The 22817-nt window shown below is 41.0% G+C and overlaps 1 protein-coding gene across 1 annotated transcript in view; it reads left to right on the plus strand.

The window, feature by feature from the left end:
• Positions 1–22817, plus strand: part of STMN2 (stathmin 2) — a 107864-nt gene that overhangs the window by 80188 nt on the left and 4859 nt on the right. The window contains exon 3 of the mRNA XM_069220399.1: positions 3921–4093. Coding sequence (XP_069076500.1) covers positions 3921–4093 — 173 coding nt within the window. The remainder of the gene's footprint in view (positions 1–3920; positions 4094–22817) is intronic.

Below are 22817 nucleotides of genomic sequence, written 5' to 3' on the forward strand. Positions count from 1 at the left end.
AAGGTATTTTCTTTATGAGGCGATGAATCTTTATATCCTTGGTAAAAATGTGAGCACTTATAGTTAGCATAAGGCTGACGTATCTCACAGGCTACAAACCTGCAGAAGACAGTAAGAATCTCAGAAGGAACATGTGGATTTGATCCTAACACGAATGTGATTGTTGTGATGCAAGTCCCAGGGCTGTGCTCTGCCATTTCTGAGCACATAATGAGAAAATGAATGGATGCAATAGATGTGCAGCTATTAAACCAGTGTATTTATTTGTTCTGTGATGTGCCCTCTGTCACTTAGCCCAGCTTCTTTCCAATGAGACAGTTTACATTGGCTCATTTTGTTTGGACCAATGTACCAATAGGTCGAAATATGCAGATTGCACTACTCCCTCTGTGATTTAGTGCCGGAAGTGTGTCTCGTACTGAAACATCCGAACCAATGGCGCCACACCATTCTAAGTGATTTTGCTGTCACTCAAGTAGAGAATTTACTCAAGAAGCAGTCCTCTGACAGTACCCATGACTGCCTGTGTTAGAAAATCTGACTAGAAATCCTTTTAGTGACCAGATGTTGTGCTTTGGGATTCCAAATCTCATTCACGTTTGCCAGTTTGCATTTCTGGAGCCTTACCGGAGAAAAAAAATTCCACCACGCTGCGATTGGTGGAATTTTGCTGGAACTCTGCATTACAAGAGTTATGCAGGGTTGCCAGTTCCGCCAATTCCACAAGCAGAATTGACTTGTCCATCAAGGCTTAATGAGCACCCACAAACTGAAAATTCAGGACAAATGAACATGGATTTTGCCTCACTTTTGCCTGCTCATCCACTTGTATAAATCACACCTTTATTACAATCTTAAGCAGTGGGTTGAACTGGTTTAGGAATCTTTGGACATCAATGTGGGCACCAGTCTGTATGTCATGAGGGAAGAATGGATACATTTATTGACTACAGATGCATACATTAAATACTATTGCTGCTAGCATAGTAGTTAAACTCGTTCCCACTGCGTCTATTAACGCAATCGAATCATTTGTTTGCAATTGCTTCGTTTTAGCAAGATTACGAAATGCTGGCATTGTGTGACTTTTCTTAATGAGTGTTGCTCACACAGTTACAATAGCAATTGTAGTAATGAACGGCACAGTCCCATAGGGATTGACCCTCAGTGATCTAAAGCCCAGCAAGCCTTACTTTCACAGGAATCCATAGGGGAATTCATGTAAAAAACAGTCAGGTATGTTTGCATTTGGTACTAGTACCTACATCACACTAACCTAGCAGCTAAGCAGGGAAAATGTTATTTGTGTCGATTAGGAGACGATACACGATCAAGTAAACCAAGCTTAGTTTTACACATTTGGGTTACACAATATTATTCGAGACACTGGCCTGTTTGGTAATGTTCTGTTGTCCTCTTCTTCATAGAGGTAGTCAGGTATACATGAGAGTAAGCGTTGTCCACCTATTATTGGCAGAGGTAGCGTGTGAACATTGAAAGTGGTGGGGTATAATGCCCACCTCTAATTGCCAGAGTGAATGAGGCGTTGGCCAGGATTTTCCTTCTGATAAATGTTCAGAAAAAAGGGGGCCAAAGAGGGCCAAATGGTGAATTTTATGGCACAATTTCCATATTACTTGTCACAAAATACAGAGGTTCTGAAGGTGTTCTAATAGAATGTATCAATGTTATTTTATGAAGGGACAGACAGACATTCCCCTAGCCCAACGCCTTTGGGGGTTCACCATGTCCAAGTAAACATTAGAAAATTATGGCAGCACAGTCTACCTAAAATGCTAAAGAGCTTCATAAATTGAAATCAGTTAACAAAATATCCATTATTATTTGCCAATAATTTCTTGACATAAATATAACATCACTTTATAAATCAGACATTGTCGAAAAATTGTACTGTTTATTTTACATTATTCCTAGAATGGGCAGTGGTCTCTGTTTGTTCACAGATCCTAGGCTTATCAACCATACCATACATCAAAACACAACACATAGGACTAACAATGAGGTTTACAGCAACATCAATACTGCTTTTCCATCCCCTTTCCACATTCAATAATGTGTGACTATAATCCTTAAAGGTCCTGTTCACCTTTCCCAAAGTCCTGAGAAGGCCCACAAGAGATAGGGGGCAAACTGAGTTGACAATATATGTTTGGAGGAGTCACATGATTTATTACATGAACATACGTAGGAACCAATGGAAGAATGTGCCTCATTCTGTGAAACGTTCCTATGACTACCTTCTGAGTGGACTGTATTAGGAATAGGGATTACAACCAGTGAACAGTTACATTTTTCACTTTGGTAAATTTTTGTATACAATTTCTCTCCAAAGTCCTTTTTATATATACTTTGTCTTGTGTCCAGGCGTATTGGGGTCACTTGGGCTTATCTATCTATCTATCTATCTATCTATCTATCTATCTATCTATCTATCTATCTATCTATCTATCTATCTATCTATCTAACGGAAAGGGAAAGGGAAATAAAATATCAGCCATAAGCAACCAGTGACATAAAATGTTACAATAAAAATTAATCAGTATTAAAACATTATGAAACATATTAGGAGGAAAATGCAAGGTTAAAAACATTGAAAAAGAGAAGAATTAAAAATGTAACCTTAAATCTCAACAGAGAACAAAATATTGAAAATAATGAAAACTTTCACAAGAAAAATAAATGCAACAAAGGTACATCAAAAACGTCACCAATTGGAAAATCAGGAACAGTTAAAATGATGATAAAGTAAAAATAGGACTTTCATAACGTTGACTGGGAACTATGCACCCCCAATTGCTTCACTCAGCAGCACATTTGGTGTTTGTTTTGCAGAACTGAAGAATTTTAACTTCAAACTAGGCCTTTTTATTTAAGACACAAAAATGTAAAAGACCAACCGGAAGGCGTTCATCTATTTTGAGTTCTATAAAGACACATCGCACACCACGTGGATTCAATAATCTGGAAAACTGTAGCTGGGCAAAGCCCCGAACTGGCCAGTTGTATTTGGGCTAATGGTCTTCAGTACAATTTGTAGGCGCTCCCCATGGTCCACAAAAAAAGAATCACAGTTCGGATTTCAAATTGGGAAAAATTGTATATCCCTTTGCAGACTTCCGGGTAATACACGATCAGCACGTGGTTAAATTACACCTCTGGATTCAACATTCCAAGTTAACTTTCTATGAGCACAGGTCAGGCGCTTCTTCTGAATACTGCAAACTATGCTCCAATTGTTAAAACTAAGGGCAGCAGTCCTTCGTCTAATTCTATCATGGCGGGTGTTTGGTGAGCCACGAGTTTCCTCTCTCCAGCTACAATAAATAATTAACTGCAGTGTCAAATCATTGCTCAGAGCTAGCTCCGTTCTGTACCAAATGCCTACAAATACGTAAGAAGATCCCGCTGCAGCCCCCGTGTACATTACACCTTCACTGGACCTGCAACCTCAAAGTATATTGTAACATATACTGATAAATACACTGGTCCTCTCGTCCAAACCAACTTTACGATGAGCATGTTACACAACACATGACTCGAAGTTTACAGTCATTCACTCTGCTTTGTATACAATTATGCATAACCAGCCCATATGCACCCAAATGTAAAGACTGCTGCTACTGAAGACCGTCTATACAAAAGTATACAAGTCTGATATAAATGAATGCTGCCATAATTAATTAAATATTAATAGTATCAATGATGAGGTTCCCTTAGGTTTGCTTAGAATCTTCAAATCCACATCCTACCTTCTGTAACATCCGTTGTATCTTTGGAAAAGCTGTTTGATTAGTTACGTTTTCATTCCATTTATGCATGTATAATTGATATATTTTCAATGCATGTTTCTAGTAGTATTGCAAACATCGTTTTTATCCTGTTAAACTTTATTTGATCAGATATGGAAGTAAAACAGATCAACAAGCGCGCCTCGGGTCAGGCTTTCGAGCTGATTTTAAAGCCGCCCTCACCAGTCTCGGAAGCCCCACGGACCCTGGCATCTCCAAAGAAGAAAGACCTGTCCCTTGAGGAGATCCAGAAGAAGCTAGAAGCAGCAGAGGAGAGGCGAAAGGTAGAGTCTTTCCTCCAATTTTTAAAATGCGTTTAGTTTATTAAAACAGCTGAAGATATGGTGGTCGTCTTCACTAAAACTGTTGGTGCGGATGGCATGACAGAAGAGTGGAAGTGGTACATTCTAGCCTCTGCATAAGCGAGAAATTAGAGGCGAATCATCTAGGAAGAATCGCAGCTTGTGATTGTAGAATTCTTACAGTGTGCTTTACATTTTCAAAGACCCCGCTAAGCTAATATTCTTCCTCCTTCAGTCAAAAAGAGAAGAGTGACTGATTGCTATGAACTAATGCTGAACCAAGTTCAGCAGAAGTTCCAGTTAACCGGGGCCGCCACCATTTTCCAGTCAGATGCCTTCATTCGCAATCTGTGACATTCTGGTAGTCAAATACTTCGATCACCTTAATAGATCAACTCATCTGATTGCAATGGTTTAAAGAGAAAATACTGAAGTAGAACATGGTGCCCATGGAGAATCTTGAATGCAAAAATATATCTAGTCATGTTGCCTTGATCGCCCTCTGTAAAGTAGGTTTACCACACAGCGTACGTTACTATGTCAGCTCCCTTGCTTGGATCCACCATTAGTTTTAGCCCCAACCTTTACACTGAAATAATCATTACTTCAACCCCTTCTATATAATACAGTATCCCCTTACACTAAATCAGTATACTTTTCTAATTATATATATATATATATATATATATGTATATATATATATATAGCTCCTGACTTAACCCTAACAACCTCATTACTTACCCGTGCAATATGTATTTAGTAACGTAGATTGAACTAAATGTAATTAATTGTAATTCATTTAAATTAGATTATATCAGAAACGACTTTAATATTGTTGATAAGTACATATTCTTATCTTAAAATTAACTAAATCAATCAACTTGTCTTGTCTCTAAACATAAAGGTGCATACAATCCACTGTAAAACATTTCATAAATATACAACATTCAAAGCAGTTAAAGTACACATTACAAAAATTATTTAAAGAATCAGATAAATTCCTGTAAAAGACAACCCTCAGATTAGAAAAATTAGGAGAGCAAAAGCCAATCACATAGTTAATCAGGCATGGAATTTCTTACTCTCATTTCAGCTCTTAAAAAGCGAGACACTTTAAAAGTAATGTGATTATCAGATAATAAGTGAAGAAACAACAGAGCCGGTCAGGCTTGCCTAAAGTTACGGGACTTCAATAAAGGCTTAATAAACTTTTTTTCCAGGACCAGTAAAGTATCTGCAAAACAACATGAAGTGAAGGGTGTACTGTGAAGACTGGTAGTCGCAACCACAGGGACCCAAAGAACCCAGGGAGCTCCAGCCCCTCGGCGACGCAAGAAGATGATGTATCATGATGAATCTAAATCTGGTCAATAAAACTCTGTCTCTATCACTCCTCACACTGAGCAGATAAGGTTCCATGGTCTTTAGCAGCATTTGCCCCCTTGCCCTGGGTTTCAACAGTTCAGTCTGTTCTCTATGTGGTGACTTGCATTCTAAAATGCATCTCTAACCCATTTTACCTCTGTAATGCTCATGGATTGAGGCCTACCCAGGCTACTACAATCACCTTTGATATATGCAATCCATAGAATCTTAGTGGTATGATCTAAGGATAAGCAGTCCTTGAGAATCAACTTAGTCAGCTGGGATTCCCCTGTCCCCCACACTTTGATCCAGCATATCAATGGCCTAAGAATAATCATGTCACCTACGCACTCCTAATTCATCATTGTTAGAAATGGGGTCTTTGGTTGACAGTCAGTTTACCCCCTGTTCAAGCAAGGACCCTCACTCTAGTCAGGGTAAAAGAGAATCACCCTCAGCTAACCCCTGCTTACCCCCTTGGTAGCTTGGCAGAGCAGTAGTCTTAACTTCAGAGTGCTAGGTGTAAAGTATTTGTACCAACACACGCAGTAATTTAATGAAAACACTACAAAATGACACAACACCAGGTTAGAAAAATAGGAAATATTTATCTAAACAAAACAAGACCAAAACGACAAAAATCCACAACACACAAGTCAAGTTATCAATAAAAATGCAAAAAGAGTCGTTAAGTAGTTTTAAACACACACTAGCGCTGCTAGCGTGAAAAATGTACCAGGAGAGCATCAAAAATAACCCCGCACGGGCGGGTGTGCGTCAAAAATGACTCCGCACGGCGGTACGGGTGTCGGAAATCCAGCCGCACGATGATCCAAAAACCCCGCAGCGCAGGTTGTGATCTCCCAGCCTCTGTCAGCAGTGCTGCGCGTCGTTTCTCCTGCTCCGTGCGTCGATTCTTCAGTCGCGTTTCCTGCAAGCATCGTTTCTCAGCTGCGGAGCCAGTGGCACGTCGTTTTTTTCAGCCGCAGATCGGATTCGTGTCAATCTTTTCCCCGCACGGCGCTCTGCTCGTGGATTTCCTTGTTTTTAGGCTGCCAGCTTCTCCTTTCAGGGTCCCAGGAACTGGATGGGCACCACAGGGCAGAGTAGGAGTCTCTCCAGAGACTCCAGGTGCTGGCAGGGAGAAGTCTTTGCTGTCCCTGAGACTTCAAACAACAGGAGGCAAGCTCTAGATCAAGCCCTTGGAGATTTCTTCTCAAGATGGAAGGCACACAAAGTCCAGTCTTTGCCCTCTTACTCTGGCAGAAGCAGCAACTGCAGGATAGCTCCACAAAGCACAGTCACAGGCAGGGCAGCTCTTCTTCCTCAGCTATTCAACACTTCTCCAGGCAGAGGTTCCTCTTGCTTCCGGAAGTGTTTTCTAAAGTCTGTGGTTTTGGGTGCCCTTCTTATACCCAATTTCTCCTTTGAAGTAGGCCTCTTCAAAGTAAAGTCTCTTTGGAATGTGAAATCCTGCCTTGCCCAGGCCAGGCCCCAGACACGCAGCAGGGGGTTGAATACTGCATTGTGTGAGGGCAGGCACAGCCCTTTCAGGTGTGAGTGACCACTCCTCCCCTCCCTCCTAGCACAGATGGCTCATCAGGATATGCAGGCTACACCCCAGCTCCCTTTGTGTCACTGTCTAGTGTGAGGTGCAACCAGCCCAACTGTCAAACTGACCCAGACAGGGAATCCACAAACAGGCAGAGTCACAGAAATGGTATAAGCAAGAAAATGCTCACTTTCTAAAAGTGGCATTTTCAAACACACAATTTTAAAATCAACTTTACTAAAAGATGTATTTTTAAATTGTGAGCTCAGAGACCCCAAACTCCACATGTCCACCCGCTCCCAAAGGAAATCTACACTTTAATCAGATGTAAAGGTAGCCCCCTTGTTAACCTATGAGAGGGACAGGCCTTGCAACAGTGAAAAACGAATTCAGCAATATTTCACTGTCAGGACATATAAAACACATTACTATATATCCTACCTTAACCATGCACTGTACCCTGCCCTTGGGGCTACCTAGGGCCTACCTTAGGGATGTCTGACATGTAAGAAAAGGGAAGGTTTAGGCCTGGCAAGTGGGTACACTTGCCATGTCAAATTTACAGGTAAAACTGCACACACAGACACTGCAGTGGCATGTCTGAGACATGATTACAGAGCTACTTATGTGGGTGGCACAACCAGTGCTGCAGGCCCACTAGTAGCATTTGATTTACAGGCCCTGGACACCTCTAGTGCACTGTACTAGGGACTTATTAATAAATCAAATATGCCAATCATGGATAAGCCAATTACATACACATTTCGTAACGGAGCACTTGCACTTTAGCACTGGTTAGCAATGGTAAAGTGCCCAGAGTAACAAAAACAGTAAAATCAGAGTCCAGCACACATCAACAACCTGGGGAACAGAGGCAAAAAGTTAAGGGAGACCACGCCAAGGATGAAAAGTTTAACAATCATGCACAGATAGTGCTTGTGCGCTGTGGGGAACAATCAACACTCTCCTTAAAATCACATTTTTCATGGACTGTCCTGAATACTGTCAACTCTCATGTATTCCCACACCTCACTGCAATATAGGACCTTGGAGGCACACTTGGCCTGATGCACCTTGATTAAGGTATTGGGCAGGTGGGAAGGCACTCCCTGAGCAAATCTATAAACAGAGGCGCCTGAATGAGCTCCATTTTATTATTTTCAACTAGGGCCTTCAAGTTTCTATGACAATCAAACTCAACCCCGGCGTACGAAAAAACAGGGACCATGGCTAATGTGTGAGAGCCTACCTTAAATGTTTTTAATCTAGTATTTCTCGGTCCCCAAGACCATTATGTAAGATTTAGTGACATCAACCATAAGATCCAAGCTGGCCATAAAATCAACAAACATGTCCAGTAACAACTGTGTGCCCACTGTAATCCTTGCCATGAGGAGTGTATTGTCTGTGTACAGTAGAACCAGTGGTGATCTTGACCCCACCTTTGGGCAGTCAGCCCCCACAGACAGGAGAGTAGTTCCATAGTTAACAAATAGCTTAAACAAAAAGGGAGCAAGACTACATCCCTGACACAACCCTCTGCTAGTACCGAAGGGCAGAGTGCAAGCCCCTCCCTGAGAATATCTAACAAATGCTATTATGCAGGCATGTAGGTCACTCAATATATGGACAGTATTAGGGTCTACCCCCAAAGTAAGAAGCAAACACTACAATTTCTCTCAGTTGACCCTGTCAAACGTGGACGCTAAGTCCATGAAGACAAGATGGATAGATTCAGACATAGCAATAGCATACATATTTATTATTATCAAATATAGATTAAGGCTTTGTTCCTTTGTTGATCTTCCCTGCCTGAAACAATATTGGACATCAGAGATTTATATTGTGCACATCCACCCACCCCATCAGCCTCTCAAGCACCACCATGCCATGACCTATACCACTGCATCAATCAGGGAGATAGGTGGATAACATTGAGGGTTATCTTTTCCCACTTCTTGAAAATGGGAAAAAATATAGCAGTAGCCCACGTTGACAGGGACACAGTTTCACTGCAGCATTTACAACCATTGTCAAAAGAGAACCCCAGAGCTCAGCATTGTCCAGAAGAAGATCAATGGTCATCCTATCGGACCCTTGGGCCTTATTATGTGATAAGGCCCAAATACCATTGCTCACTTTCTCAAGTGTAAAAACAAGGTTCGGTCTTCTGTCGACGAGCACTCCCACAGCAGAGTCTGCTCCCACCAGCTCGCCAATGTAAATCCCTTCAAAATGTGCCACTAACTGGCCCTCACATGGATGATGGCATACAGCGGGATCATTGTCGCTAACAGGACCGGGGCAGTTTAATACCTGCCAAAACAGAGTGCTATCCCCAACTTCAGAAGCTTGGCTAAATCGTCTTAGGCTCTCTCTCTTAGCCTGAACTTACGATCTGTAAGTTCCAGGCCCTTCGGCAGGCAATAACAGAGTCCTTGTCTCTTGGAGCCATCTTTAAAGCTTCCTTCAGTTTTGATAAGGCCTTGATGTATTTGCTATCCAACCATTTGGCCTCATAGGGCCTGTCCTGCCTTTAGGGGGCCACCAATAATGCAAATACCTTCTGTGATATACCCTCAAAGGCACTTAAAATTGACCCACTCAGGGCACTTAGATCCAGGATCGTGAGAATCTGATAGCTACACTCTGAGAAAAGTGATTTTTTAAACTGAATGAGCTCAACTTGTGACCATCTTATACGCCTACCTTGGTCTTTATGGTAGAACACATCCTGAGTCACATGTAGGTTGCTGGGACTGCTACCTATCCCATTGAGCACTAGCGAGAGAGGATTGTGGTCACTGAAAGCACAATGCTAAAGTTAAAGATAAAAAGAAACAGGGAGTCTGACACAAAAATAAAATCAATTATGGAAGCACACACCCTGCCCCTAAAGGTGGGTAAAATACTGGGATTGATGGAACTTAAAAGTTTTTCCAGAGAAAAGATCAAATAATGGTCAAAGTCTAGTTTGTGAATAATTATTTTAAAAGTGTTTCTAATTTATAAATGACCTTTAAAGTTGAAATCAAGATCAAATGGCGCAAGCAATGGTAGCCTACGTAACAGCAGTCAAAGAAATTGTACTGGTTGAAGTAATTAATTAATAGTGATGGTACTAACGTACTCAAATTATATGCATTTGAACTCATTGATTTATTACTAAAACAGGCAAAATGTTTTGCTTTAAATGTTTATTCAATTTGATTTGAATGCAACATGACTCTCTAGGTGTAATAAAATGAGTTCACTTGAAAGGGAATAGTGTACAGGGTTCACCGTGTGTTTTCTACACCCTGGCAAATACCTACATATCTCCCTAACTTGTTGCTTTTAGTTTTAAAAACAATGTTCACAAGTTACTAGCAGGTGAAAGCGCAATGGTTACGAGGATTACAGGTAAAGCATAGGAGAGCAATATTGGTGTTGCAAGAATTTTAAAAATGATGTGCATTTTAGGTCGGTTTATTGATAACATTTCACATAAGTTGGAAAATATACTCTGGAGTGTTGGTCATGTCCGTTGCAGTGATGAGGCTACAGCTAGCTTGAATTCCCTTCTCGCCTTGAAACTGAATATGGCTCTTCATTTCAATGAAAGTCTCAGCCAAGCTCGTGTCTATCTCTCACAAATCCCGGGTCTTGTTAACTTCACAAAATATTCATGGTATTACCATGGGATCCAAACCAATCAAAATGTGTTCAGAAGAGCCCTGGTGAAGCCATGGTTGGACTAGGTGATGCTGCGATGACAGTTGCACTTTGCCCAACATTCCTCCTAGAGCACACTGCAACAAGACCGTTTGTCAAACCTCTGGGCTCTCCATAGGGTTGTCAGAACCCTACAAAGTGTAGCTGGGTGGGAGGGAGCATCAGATAGAAATCATAACCAAATGAGTGCAGTTTAAAGTGGAGATAGCAGAGCCATGGCTCTGTCAAGCTTGGCTACTAAAGAAAAGTGTGTTTACTCCAAGGAAGATGTTCTAAATCAAGACTAGATTTGAACCAGCACCAGAAAAAAGGGATGGAGGTCATTGGGTTGGGCAAAAGGAATTAGAGGTGTAACAGAAAACATAGATGTGGCATTAATTAAATATTTGGGAAAATGAAACACCAGAGTTATCTGAAGAATATCATCACCAAATATGCAAACATACACGCATGCACGCACCAAAGATTAATTAACAAAAGAACACACACGTACCTGCTGCTCTGCCTCAGAGGTCCCAAGAGGGGTGGGACAGCTGCCTTCACTCAGCCAATGAGAGAAGGCAGCACTCCCAATCTAGTCACAAAGTGGGATGGGGTCAGTGAGACTATTGACCCACCCCACTCTGTGACAAAGTGTCACTGATAGACACTCGGTCCTGGGTGTTTCAGGTCTTTCAACTGAAGTTGCCCAGGTTCGAGGCAATGAGTGACGCTACCCCTCGTCACAAAAGGGGAGGGCCCGAGGACCTTTGCTGAGCTGAGTAGGTCATGCCTACAGTAGCTGTGACATCCTCAGCCAAGCAAAGATGGGGCTCAGGCAGCTAGAAGCCCTCACATTTAGCACATGTCTAGCTTCTGGCTTCCTGACCTGAACGTGAAGAGTGTCTGGCAGGCTGACCTTTGCTCAGCCTGACAGACACTCTACTTGAAGGGGCAAAAGGTGAGGGGGTGTGGCCCCTCAGCCCCAATGGACCAGTCAACACTGTAAAGTATTCATTTTTTAGAAGCCACGTTGGTCATTTTTGAATTCTTGCTTACAAGTGCCAAAAGAAAGGCTGAATATGTCAGAAGAACGAGTACAGTACAGGCCCAAGTTCCCTATGGGGACACAAAATGCCTCTGATTGAACAACATGGTGTTTTCTTTAAAAGCAATATAAATCTGCATAAATAATTTAAAAAGGGCAAAATTAGTTAATAATTAATTGTGTGTCAAAACGCTCAGATGACCAATTCTGGTTATGGTTTATGGCATCTAATTGTAGCTTACAGCTAAGTTATTTTACATTTATCTGATGTGTGAAAGATACTGGAGGTCTGCTCTCGTTTTCTTCTGAACCAAACTATCGAATATGCAATTTGCAATTTATTTTAATGAACTCAGATCATAATTTATTGATGAGAATTGCCTTTTTGGAAAGCAACATCATTATTGACTTCACACTATTTTGGTATGAGACGCAACCTTGTTAATTATATCGCTCTTAATTAGAAACATGTAACATTTGTGTAAAACCCCTAGAGCCACACTTTCTGTATGACCTAGTTCCTCGGCACTCCATTTGCTGCGGTGACTTTGTTTTATGTCCATGTGGTTCCTCGTTTTTTACCAGTGTTTTCACTCAATCTCCTCTATCTCTTAGCTCGCACCATCTCCTGTTATTAAAATTGTTGGTATTATAAAAAGTATTCCAGCTTTGAAGATATGTGGCTGTTGCTTCTGTTTACAGTGAATTCTTACCAAAATGGCGACGCTGAATAGTGAGTGTCGCCCTGAAGCATTAATTCCAATCACTAGAAATGTTCTCTCTGACAAGTATATCATACAATTACAGACACAGCTGAATGCTGCTGATGTCATTTTTGGGACTTTTAGGCAAAGCATTGGCAAAGCTAATAGCTTTACAGCATTAGCACTCGTGCAATTTAAAACATTATTTTTCATTTTTAATTTGCCATTCTGAAATGGCCGTCAGCTATGTTCTAATTCTAAATTCAATATACAAAAATGGCCACCACTGCTTCCCTACGCATACCCATGCACGAACATGGTGGTCACCTTGGAGCGCTTTTTTTTTTAGAGACGTAAGCAATGAAAAAGACCAAAAGGAGCCAAATAATTTCTCGGCTTGTCACTTTGGCAAGCTGATTAAATGCAATATTGATTTCTGATTAGTAAAGTAGTATCTTTAGGTGTGGAGCTTTCAGCACCTTAAGCATGGGTCTAGGACCCAGAAAATACATTTTGGCCCTCATTACAACTTCGGCGGTCTTACAAAAAGACTGCCGAAGCTGCATGCGCCACTATACCGCCAGTGCTGGTGGTATTTGTAGCTCTCTATTATGACTTTTCTGCTGGGCCAGCGGACGGAAACAGCGTTTCCGTCTGCTGGCCCAGTGGAAAAGTCATATCAACATTGAAGCTGGCTCATAATAGAGCCGGCAGCAATGTTGATGTGCAGCGGGTGCAGCAGCACTCGTCGCGCATTTTGCAGCCTGAAATTCAGGCAGTGAAATGCGCGATGGGGCTGTGCCTTGGGGCCCCTGCACTGCCCATGCCAAGTGCATGGGCAGTGCAGAGGTACCCAGGGGCACCACAAGTCCCCCTTATCGCCATCCTTTCCATGGCGGTGTTTACCACCATAGACAGGCTGGCGGTTGAGGACTCATAATCTCCAGGGCAGCGGTGCTTGCACCGCTGCCCTGGAGATTATGACCGCCTGCCGGAAGACTGGTGGTCAGTTGCAGGGTCCGGCGGTATGGCCGTGGCTAATGTGCCAAGGTCATAATACGCCGGCCGCCAGGGTCGTAATGAGGCCCGATGTGTAGTTTGTGGCAGAAGTGTGAGAAAATATTGTCATGTTTTTTATCCACAGGCAACGTGTTCGGTCATGTTATGTCACAGAAAGCTAAACATGGCTTGAAGCTAATAAAATTGTTTATTTAAAACACTGCATATATTTCCTCCTTTTTACTTGTTCTCCTTAAACATTTTGTTGATGCAAACCAATTTTCCAATATAGTAGACCTTTATTAACCGTGGTTCCAAAATATAACTCATGGAAAAGCTAATTTGATCTTTGTGCTTGGCTTACACAAAAAGACAATTGTTATACACCCCAAATTTGAAACCGGGTTTTTCACTACTTAATTGAAACCGGTGCACTGGTGGGCCATCATTCACCAGCTCCCCTGAGGCTCTGCAGGCCTGAGCAAGTCACTGAAATATGGATGTGCTTATTTTGGCATCAGCGTTTTTCTCTGCTGTCAACTGAGGGTCAGTGCAAACCCACAGCTGACAGGGAAATCCAGACCACACTGCCACTTTGGTGCTGGTTCTCCCAGAATGCTGCTTCAGGTTGGATGGAGAAGAGAACAAGTAGAGGATGGTGTTCAAGAATGGCAGGATACCAAATACTTATTTTTTATAAAAATATTGAGATACTTTTTTCTGTAGCTAGATGAGGGTAGGGGACTACCAAGAGTGGTGAGTGGGGTAGTAATAGTCCATCTTTAAAAAAAAAGAAGTTAAGGTAGCAGACAGTAGTGAATGATTGGCAGGACAACATTTGCACAATTGTTTTTAAATATGACTATGTGTAGGGGACCTGAGGGAGGTGAAGCCTTACTGTTCAGGACTCCCCAACAACACCATTGGATCAGTTGAGCGGACAAAGATGATTTTGGTGCTTGGTGCCCAGGGGTGACATTTATGTCTGGCACTAGCCTGTGGATGAGGGAGACACCTGGCCCCTCCCTAACAAAAAGGGAAAAAGTTTTTTGGGGTAACCTCTGTGTGCCCTACTGCAGCCAATCCCACAGTGTCCACTCTACCTACAACCAAGATGGCAAAAACATTCTTCCCCTGTGTAGAGCTCCTGTGCCCAAACCATAGGTATGGCTAGGGAAATGAGCAACCCCTCCTCAGTGCCCACTTCAGACCAATTCTAGGGGCAGGCTCTTCACCCACTGGGATTAGTCCCTACCTGAATAGGTAGACAAATAAGAGCCCTCGTGGAAATGTCCTTCAAGAGCTTTAGGCATGGAAAAGGTAACTTTCTAAAACTATCCTTTCCAAAATGTGTATTAGAAAATTGATTCTAACAGTGAATAGGGCTTGTAATATTTTAAAAAGTTCAAGAGTGAATTTTGTAGCTGTTATCTAGCCAGAGATGACATTAATAAATGCAACATTGTATCCTAATACTTTCCTATGGAACAACTAATCCATCTACAGTGAAACTAGCATTTGAGACCTTTTCACTATAAGGACATGTTTAATATTAAGTTTTTACGTGCCCTATCTTTAGATACCATGCACCCTGTCTTATGGACATTAAGGCCTACTAAGGAGTGAATTATTCATATTTAAAAGGCGGGTTTAGGCCTGTCAAATGGGGTTATTTTGACATGTTGAATTTGCAGTTTACAACTGCACTGCCAGACCACAAAATGGTAAACCCTGCTGTAGTAATGGGTGCTGCAATCCTAATACTGTAGCCTGTCTCTGCAGTTTTAAAATTCTGCTAATGAGACCCCTGTGCATGTGCTCTAATCTCTAAAACAATCTGTCCTAAATGGCATATCTGACTTCCATACAAGACCTAGTATACAGCACAAAGACTACCCAGGGCCTGAAAATTAAATGTCACTAGTGGACTGCAGCATCCATGTGCCACCCATTACAGTGACAGTGCAAACAGGACTGCAGGCCTACCACTGTAGCCTATGTGTGCAGATTCATAATACAGCACAGACAGGCTACAGTGGTATCCATGATATCATTTAATGATATTCATATGAGGTAAACTATCATGCTTTGAATCTAAAGAACAGAGTTCATTGCTCAACATCCCTAGTGAATATTTTTCTTGTCTCTCCCGTGGATTAGGGTTTAGAGATTAGTCAACATTTCATAGTTATGGTTTGTGCTGTAGACTAGAGAGCTGAACTCTGGACCTGAAATGACATCCTACAACTATGTGCAAATTGTTTGCAGATAAGTTATCTCATTGCACAATCAGATAAGATCTTTACAAGATTTGCAGCACAAATTGATTCGAACATAAATCTAGAATGAACTCCGGACGTCTATGCTATGTTTTTATTATTATTGATATGGGTATTGTCATAATCATTTGTTCTTGGCCACTGAAAGGCCAAAAGCTGTGACTTTAAAACATCCATTAAAAAAATTATGTTTAATAGTGACCATCGTCCCGGCACAGAATTTAAAAAAAATCCTGAGAGACTCTATCGTATTTCTGGAGTGCCTTAGATGGTTTTCAAAGATCTGCTATAATATATACTGTTAACGACGTTGTGTACGAGTTTGCATGAAGTAAATATTCACAATGTGACAAGTAGCCCATTGTACGGTGGATTTTCATTTTGAAACTGACACTAAACCTATTTGTACATAAAAAACCAACATTGCTGTCTTAGCACATAAAAACATACTGTTTTCCATGGTTACAGTTTTAAAATAACTTATCCTTGAGTCATCTGCAAATTTGTATTCCACAATTTACGGTAACAGGATGATCATCTGTAGCCAAAAAGACAAATATTCCAATAAATATTTATTTTAGAACGACTTTGATATGCTTTTACGGGAAATCAAACCGCAAAATTATTGTAATTAAATGTTGGATAAACTCTTCAACAGTCTATAAATTATCTATTTTGCGGAACACACAAAGGTTTCCACTCTGTGTAATAAGTTTACAGGAATTGTAAAAGGCACCACATGAATAAAGGCTGCAGTACTCAATATGGGAAAACAAAGGCTGCTTAACTATGAAAAGACCGAGGCTCTAAAGAGAGGCTTCAGAAAGAAGTAGGCTGACTGCTGATATGTTTCTGTAAATTGTATTGCAGTGTAAGTGCATTTATAGTGCTGCTGGGGCGCTGAAGCGCTGTGTATCACGAAGCCTTGTGTTGAATCTAGGCTGAGAGTTGAGCCCTCAGCTATTCCACTCTGGACATTTGTATTACTTTGTGGCTACCACAGATTACTTCAACAGGGTAACTACTAGTAAAGGGCTCAATGAATAGATGTGTGGCCTCCTCTAGTGGTTATCCTGGCTTATTCATGAATTTCAGGACTAAGCCAGGAATACTCTGGGCTTACTTACTCCTGGAATTCAGGCGTATTACAAGAGTCACAGCAAAGTCTCTGAGCATCGGGCCCATAGTTCCCATTGCATACCACAGAAATGGGTAACTAAGGCAATCTTCTTGAATTGGATTTACAGAGCTACGTCTGAGCAACCAGCATTACATTCAGTTTTACGCACGCTTCAAAGAGCCTAGACCAGACAATAAAACAGACTGGTCACATAGAACAGCAAGTGAATTGTACTAACAATCTCTCTCTTTGTGCAACCATACATTTACTTCTAAATTGTGGCACGAATTAACTGGTGAAAAATGCAAAAAGAGGGACATGTAAAGGTCTACAGGCAGTTGGTGCTTTCACCCACCCACATACACAACAAAATGCAAATACAGCTATTTCGGTTAATGACTTATAAAAGATCTTTGAATTGTATGGAGATATCCAAGCATCACAACTATAGAACTTACAAATGAATATATCAGACATGAAGATATGCTATCAAACCTAACGCACTTCAAATAGACACATTCACAACATACAGATTGACATTTATCCATTTCCAAATATCACGATTTGTGGTCAGATTCATGTAAGTATAATATACACTGTGCAGTATGGAATTATGTAGAAGACAATCAAACCTCAATGGAGAGAAATTTGTGGGTGTATATTGGGATCACTGTTGATCTCAGTACATTCGCCCTCCTTTGCTCCATAAATAACCTTAGGTTTTGCTTCAGGTTGTGGAATCAGACTCTATAGCTACGAGTGGCAAATACCAGAACGGGATCAGGGAATAGCCAATAAACCCATGCTCCTGCAATCAATATGTGCAGTACATCGTGGATTCAGAGAATCGTCACCCAAGCGCAACAGAGTAGAATGAATACTAAATCTGTTCATGCTCTATGCAAGAAATTATATCCTTTTATATTATTTTCCCGATTTATAAATTTTGGATTACAGTGAATTTACACTGCTGCTGTAAACTGAGGACTATTAAAGAGGCCCAACCTCCTTCAACCTGACCTTTCAGATTGCTGTGCTAAGGTGGGAACCTGCCTGCCTGGAAGAGCGTTTACCACTCTTGCTTGGGTATTTTTCCTCCAGGAACTGTTTCCAAGAATTTGGAAAGTCAGGCCCAGATTTATACTCTGTTTACGCTAAATTAGTGTCATTTTTATGCAGCGCAAAACTAACTTCATATTAATAATTTGACGCTAGACTAGTCTAACATCAAAATATTGGAGTTAAAGTCATTTTTTGGTAGCGGGAAACTACCTTGTGTCAATGAGATGCAAGGTAGGCTTTCCCGGGCAAAAAATGACTCTAAGGCCCTGGCGCCTTAAATATCCTCCTGTGCACAAAATGGTGCACGGGAGGGAGGCGGGCCTAAATAATGGCGCTAAGCCTGCTTAGCACCATTATTTAAAGCCTGGGTCATGGCAGATGTTAGGAGTCCTGTGGGCCTATTTCCATGGTGCAATACCATGGAATAAACCCACAGGTGCCCTCCTCAGGCCCCAGGGACACCCCCACCCACACCAGAGGGACAGCAGAGGATGGGGGACCCCATCCCAGGTAAGTAAAGGTAAGTAGAGGTAAATATTTGGTTTAATTATTAAAAGTGCCATTGAGGGCCCTGAAATGGGCACCCCTACATAGCACCTGGTGCAATGGCCAAGCCCAGGAGACCCTTGTCCCCTGTGCTGGCCATTGGAGTGGTGGACATGACTCCTATCTTTTCTAATACAGGACTCATGTGGTATGGTAGATTTTGCTTTGAGGAAAGACGCTAGGCTGGTTAAAGTCATTTTATTTTACTCTAACCAGCCTAATGTAATTTTTCAGTGCAAAACCCCCTTCCCCCATACTGCCAGAAAGTAGCATTGTTCAGTGTTAAAGTGTGTTGGGTGATTTTCAGCAATCTAGATGTTAGTCCTGACATTAGGATACATTTCATAAAAAGTGTCTCTGACCAAAACTCCTACAACAAAACTCCCACAATGCCGATAGACAAAATCACCTCAACCCACCACCAGTAGGCACATTGATTCCGAGCAGCTGATTAAATACTTGGGCGTAATTCTACAGGTATATTTAAGCATATGTGTACTTTTCAATTTAATTTTAATTTAATTTAAAAAATGGATAAAGTGCATGGCTACCCAAAGGCTTCCCAGCGCTGAAGGAGTTAGACTTTGACAAGGTTTATGCTGTGAGCAATAATGCAGATTCCAAATGTTCCTGCTGGCGATCCAGAGGAAGCAAGTTCCAGAGGTACGCAGCTCTAGCTGAGAAAGAACTACCTCCCCAAGTTACTTTCTTGAAATGTGGTATGATCACCCATGAGGCAGATGAAGACCTAAGTGACCTCTGAGGGATGTAGGGTGTAATACTCTTCCTAAGAAACATAGGACCTTTGTTATGAAGGGATTTGTGTGTCATACAGATGGCCTTGAAGTTAATTCGTTGTTTAATTGGGAGCCAATGAAGAGAGGCCAGTGCAGGTTTAGCCAACAAATGTCTGGGTGTGTTCATAAGCAGGCATGCAGCGGCATTTTGCACAACCTGCAGTCTTTTTATCACATAGTTTGGAGAACTAAGGAAAATGGAATTGCCATAGTCTAGGCGAGACAAGATCGATGCTTGGATGATAAGCCTTCTGGCCATAAATGGAAGAATATTAAGAATTTTCCTGAGAGATCTCAAAATGCCGAAACAAGATGCGGCCAGATTTGTAGATTGACAATCCATCCTGAGGCGTGAGTCTAGCCAGAAAACCAAGCTTTTTATCTTTTCTTTGGGTGAAGGAAAATTTTTAAGGTTTTCAAGAGCCAGAGAAGGAGATTTAAGCAGGGCTTGGTTCCCAACTATCATTACTTCAGATTTCTCATTGTTCAATTTAAGTTTAGAGATAGTCATCCATCTGGCGCTATCCAATTAACAAGGGAAAATGCAAATTCCCTTCATTTACAACGCAATCTCCTCGAACCTTTCTTTCTGAAAATGTAATGCTCATTCATATTAATGATTGCCTCTATAAAAGTTTGTTTAACTTATAGTAATAGAAAAACTTCATGTGTTCTATATGTCACAACTGTGTTTTTATTTGGCATCTCAAACATCAATAAATTTAGGATGTGCACTTGTGTTTAGAAAAAGAATAGTCACCACCTTTTAATTTTTCATAATTCATTTTATTAAATGGACATTATAAATACAATCCTTCATTGTACTTGCACTTCAAGAAACCTGTTTCACTGTCTCTGAGGTGTGCACTTTGTACTTAATAGCTGTTCCTAGCTTTCTGACGTGGTGACCCTTCACTCAATTCTGATGCCAAAATTCATTATTTTTAATGCAGCTATTCATCTGGACACACATTAAAATCATTTACCAGTTCAAGAAGGTTACTTAGAATGTTCATCAATCAGGTTTTAAGGCCTTTTTTTCAATATCATGAAGGGGAATTCATGGTCTATGGCAATTGAATACCACAATTAGCACTGTGCAAATTAGTGACAGTTACGCTGATGGATTAAGACATCAGGCAGGCTTGCACCAGGGGTAGTCTTTCAGTGCTTACACCTAATGACTGTGGCAGTCATAAGCTGTGGCAAGGGATTTTCTGTTGAAAATGTTCGAAATGACCTACAGGTTTTAGACACTTTGAGTTTTCCATAGCTATTTGTCAATTACTAATATTTTCAAGGAAGTTACTTGGTGAGTGTTGCAAGTACAGGCTCATAACCTCCAGGACTGAATCTGCCAATCACTTGTGTGCTCTTATGGGTGCAAATGCATAGTAAGGGGCTGAATCATATCGTAGGAGGATATGAGGATCCTGGCACCGGGAGACAAAGAGGTCAAAGAAAGATGTTGGTGAACTTAACATCTGGATAACCCAAGTGATGGCTCAATAGAATTTGACCGAGCTGAACAAAGATGACATATTCCAGTTAGCTTGCTTCATGAATATCCAGGAATACTGAAAAAAATCAATATAGTGATAGATAGATAGATAGATAGATAGATTTTGCTCATTTAAAAAAAAATCTTACCTCCTACCCTCCCCTTCTCCATCTGACTCATCCTAGACCTTCTGACTACTATGAGCTCCCAAACATCCTTCTCAATCGTTCACCCCTTCTTTTCAGCCATGCCACCCAACCAACAGGCACACACGACCATTACTTACAAAAACAACTCACTCTTTCCCCTTTTCAAATCCACTCATATGTTTCCAACACTCCCCAAACTCTACTAAACACACAAAATCAAGCATATCTAGGCACATGGAAAAAGCAAAACAAAAAACATGTTACTAATCTATTATCTACTAATTTTGGGTTCCAGTGTTGAGTGCTACTCACTGAAAAAACTCTTTAGTGCCCCATCAGGGGTCGTTAGCACAATATAAATACATTTACACTTGCAATTAGAAGAGCATGATGGGTAGGGTAGGCCCTGGGCCAGCGGGAGGAGCGTTTGATGTCCCCCCCATGGTGTTGTGGTTGATCTGCTCGGGCTAAGTGTTCCCACAGCCAGTACTTCTGGATGTAGACACACCAGGCCACCTGGAATCAGTCTGAGTGGTACCCTCAATGATACTGCTCTGAAAAACTCAAAATCGGTCCCTTGGTAGTGAAATTTACAACGCACAGTGTTAGCTCGTCAGACCTTTATAAGTATACTTACAAGGGGACACGAATAGGTCAATTAACCTTTTGACTCGCAATTGAGAAGTTCTTACCATAGTTCCAGTACATAATCAATACACAATAATCAACAATCATTAGTAATCAATAAAATCAACAGTCAATGGAGTCAGTAATTGTCACGCACCATGACCTTTCAGTCATGAATAACCACACCTTTAGTAAAAGTTTATTTCCCTATATTAACAATGCTGGAGTCATGTAGATTAATCTCAAAATCAGATGAAACACATACAAAAACAACACTGGTTGTCTGAAGTGTCGGAAGAAATGCAATCTAATCGAAGCTTGAACTACAATACATTCTAAAGTTATGGTGCAAATCAAGAGCAGAGTCAGCTGCGTTAACGAGATGTAATACAGGTAGTTAAGCAGATCACTAGTCACTTTCGTCATAAATTAGAATCCTCAACTAACACCAGATTAGCATCAGCATGTTGGGCTTCATGCAAAGCAATTTAGTAACATCAGTTTGGAAAACATCTAACTATGACAGAGTCATAGACAAAGCAGCGCAGTTGGTACCTAGAAAGAAAAAGCAAAAATGCATAATAATCACATTTTTATCGTGTTATACCTATCCTCGATATGGGTCAGCAAAGCAGAATCAGTCTCCGTCCTCAGGACATCAGTCGATCAGCAAGGCATTAGGCTCTCGGTCAGGGAATATTAGCCCAATGTCAGAATGAATGTCTCTCTCCTAAAATCTGTAAAATCTCTCATAATCTGAATAAGTCTCTTCTTCTCCTAAAGCATCTCTCTCTGAAGTCTCCTCCCTCTGTGGCGTTGTTATATCAAAGTCACCTAAACTATCCCCTAATTCCCTATTGGTCAGTTAATCGTATGCTCACACTTTGTCCAATAATTACTATACCAAATCTATGAATTCTAATATTTCTATGTTCTCATACAGTTAATTGGTCTATCTTACTATGTTCTCATCATCCACCTTGTCACGTAACAATATTGTTGCAGCTTCCACTCTAGTCAGTATCTTCATTGTGCTTGTCCTTGGAAAGTCAGTCTCACACACATTACACATAAAATGTTACATTAGCAAGAACATCATCTCCTAGCAGTCGGTTCACATGGAAAGTTTCCGTTAAGCACATTTAACAATACAATAGACATTTCACAGTTTAATTCACTTGGTCAGCATTTTTATTAAATGCTAAAAAAATACAGCTTCTGCATGAGGCCTGGCAAAATAGGCCAAGACACTCGCTAAGTTAAG

This window comes from Pleurodeles waltl, chromosome 2_2 (assembly GCF_031143425.1).
Source record: "Pleurodeles waltl isolate 20211129_DDA chromosome 2_2, aPleWal1.hap1.20221129, whole genome shotgun sequence".
Classification (NCBI taxonomy): domain Eukaryota; kingdom Metazoa; phylum Chordata; class Amphibia; order Caudata; family Salamandridae; genus Pleurodeles; species Pleurodeles waltl.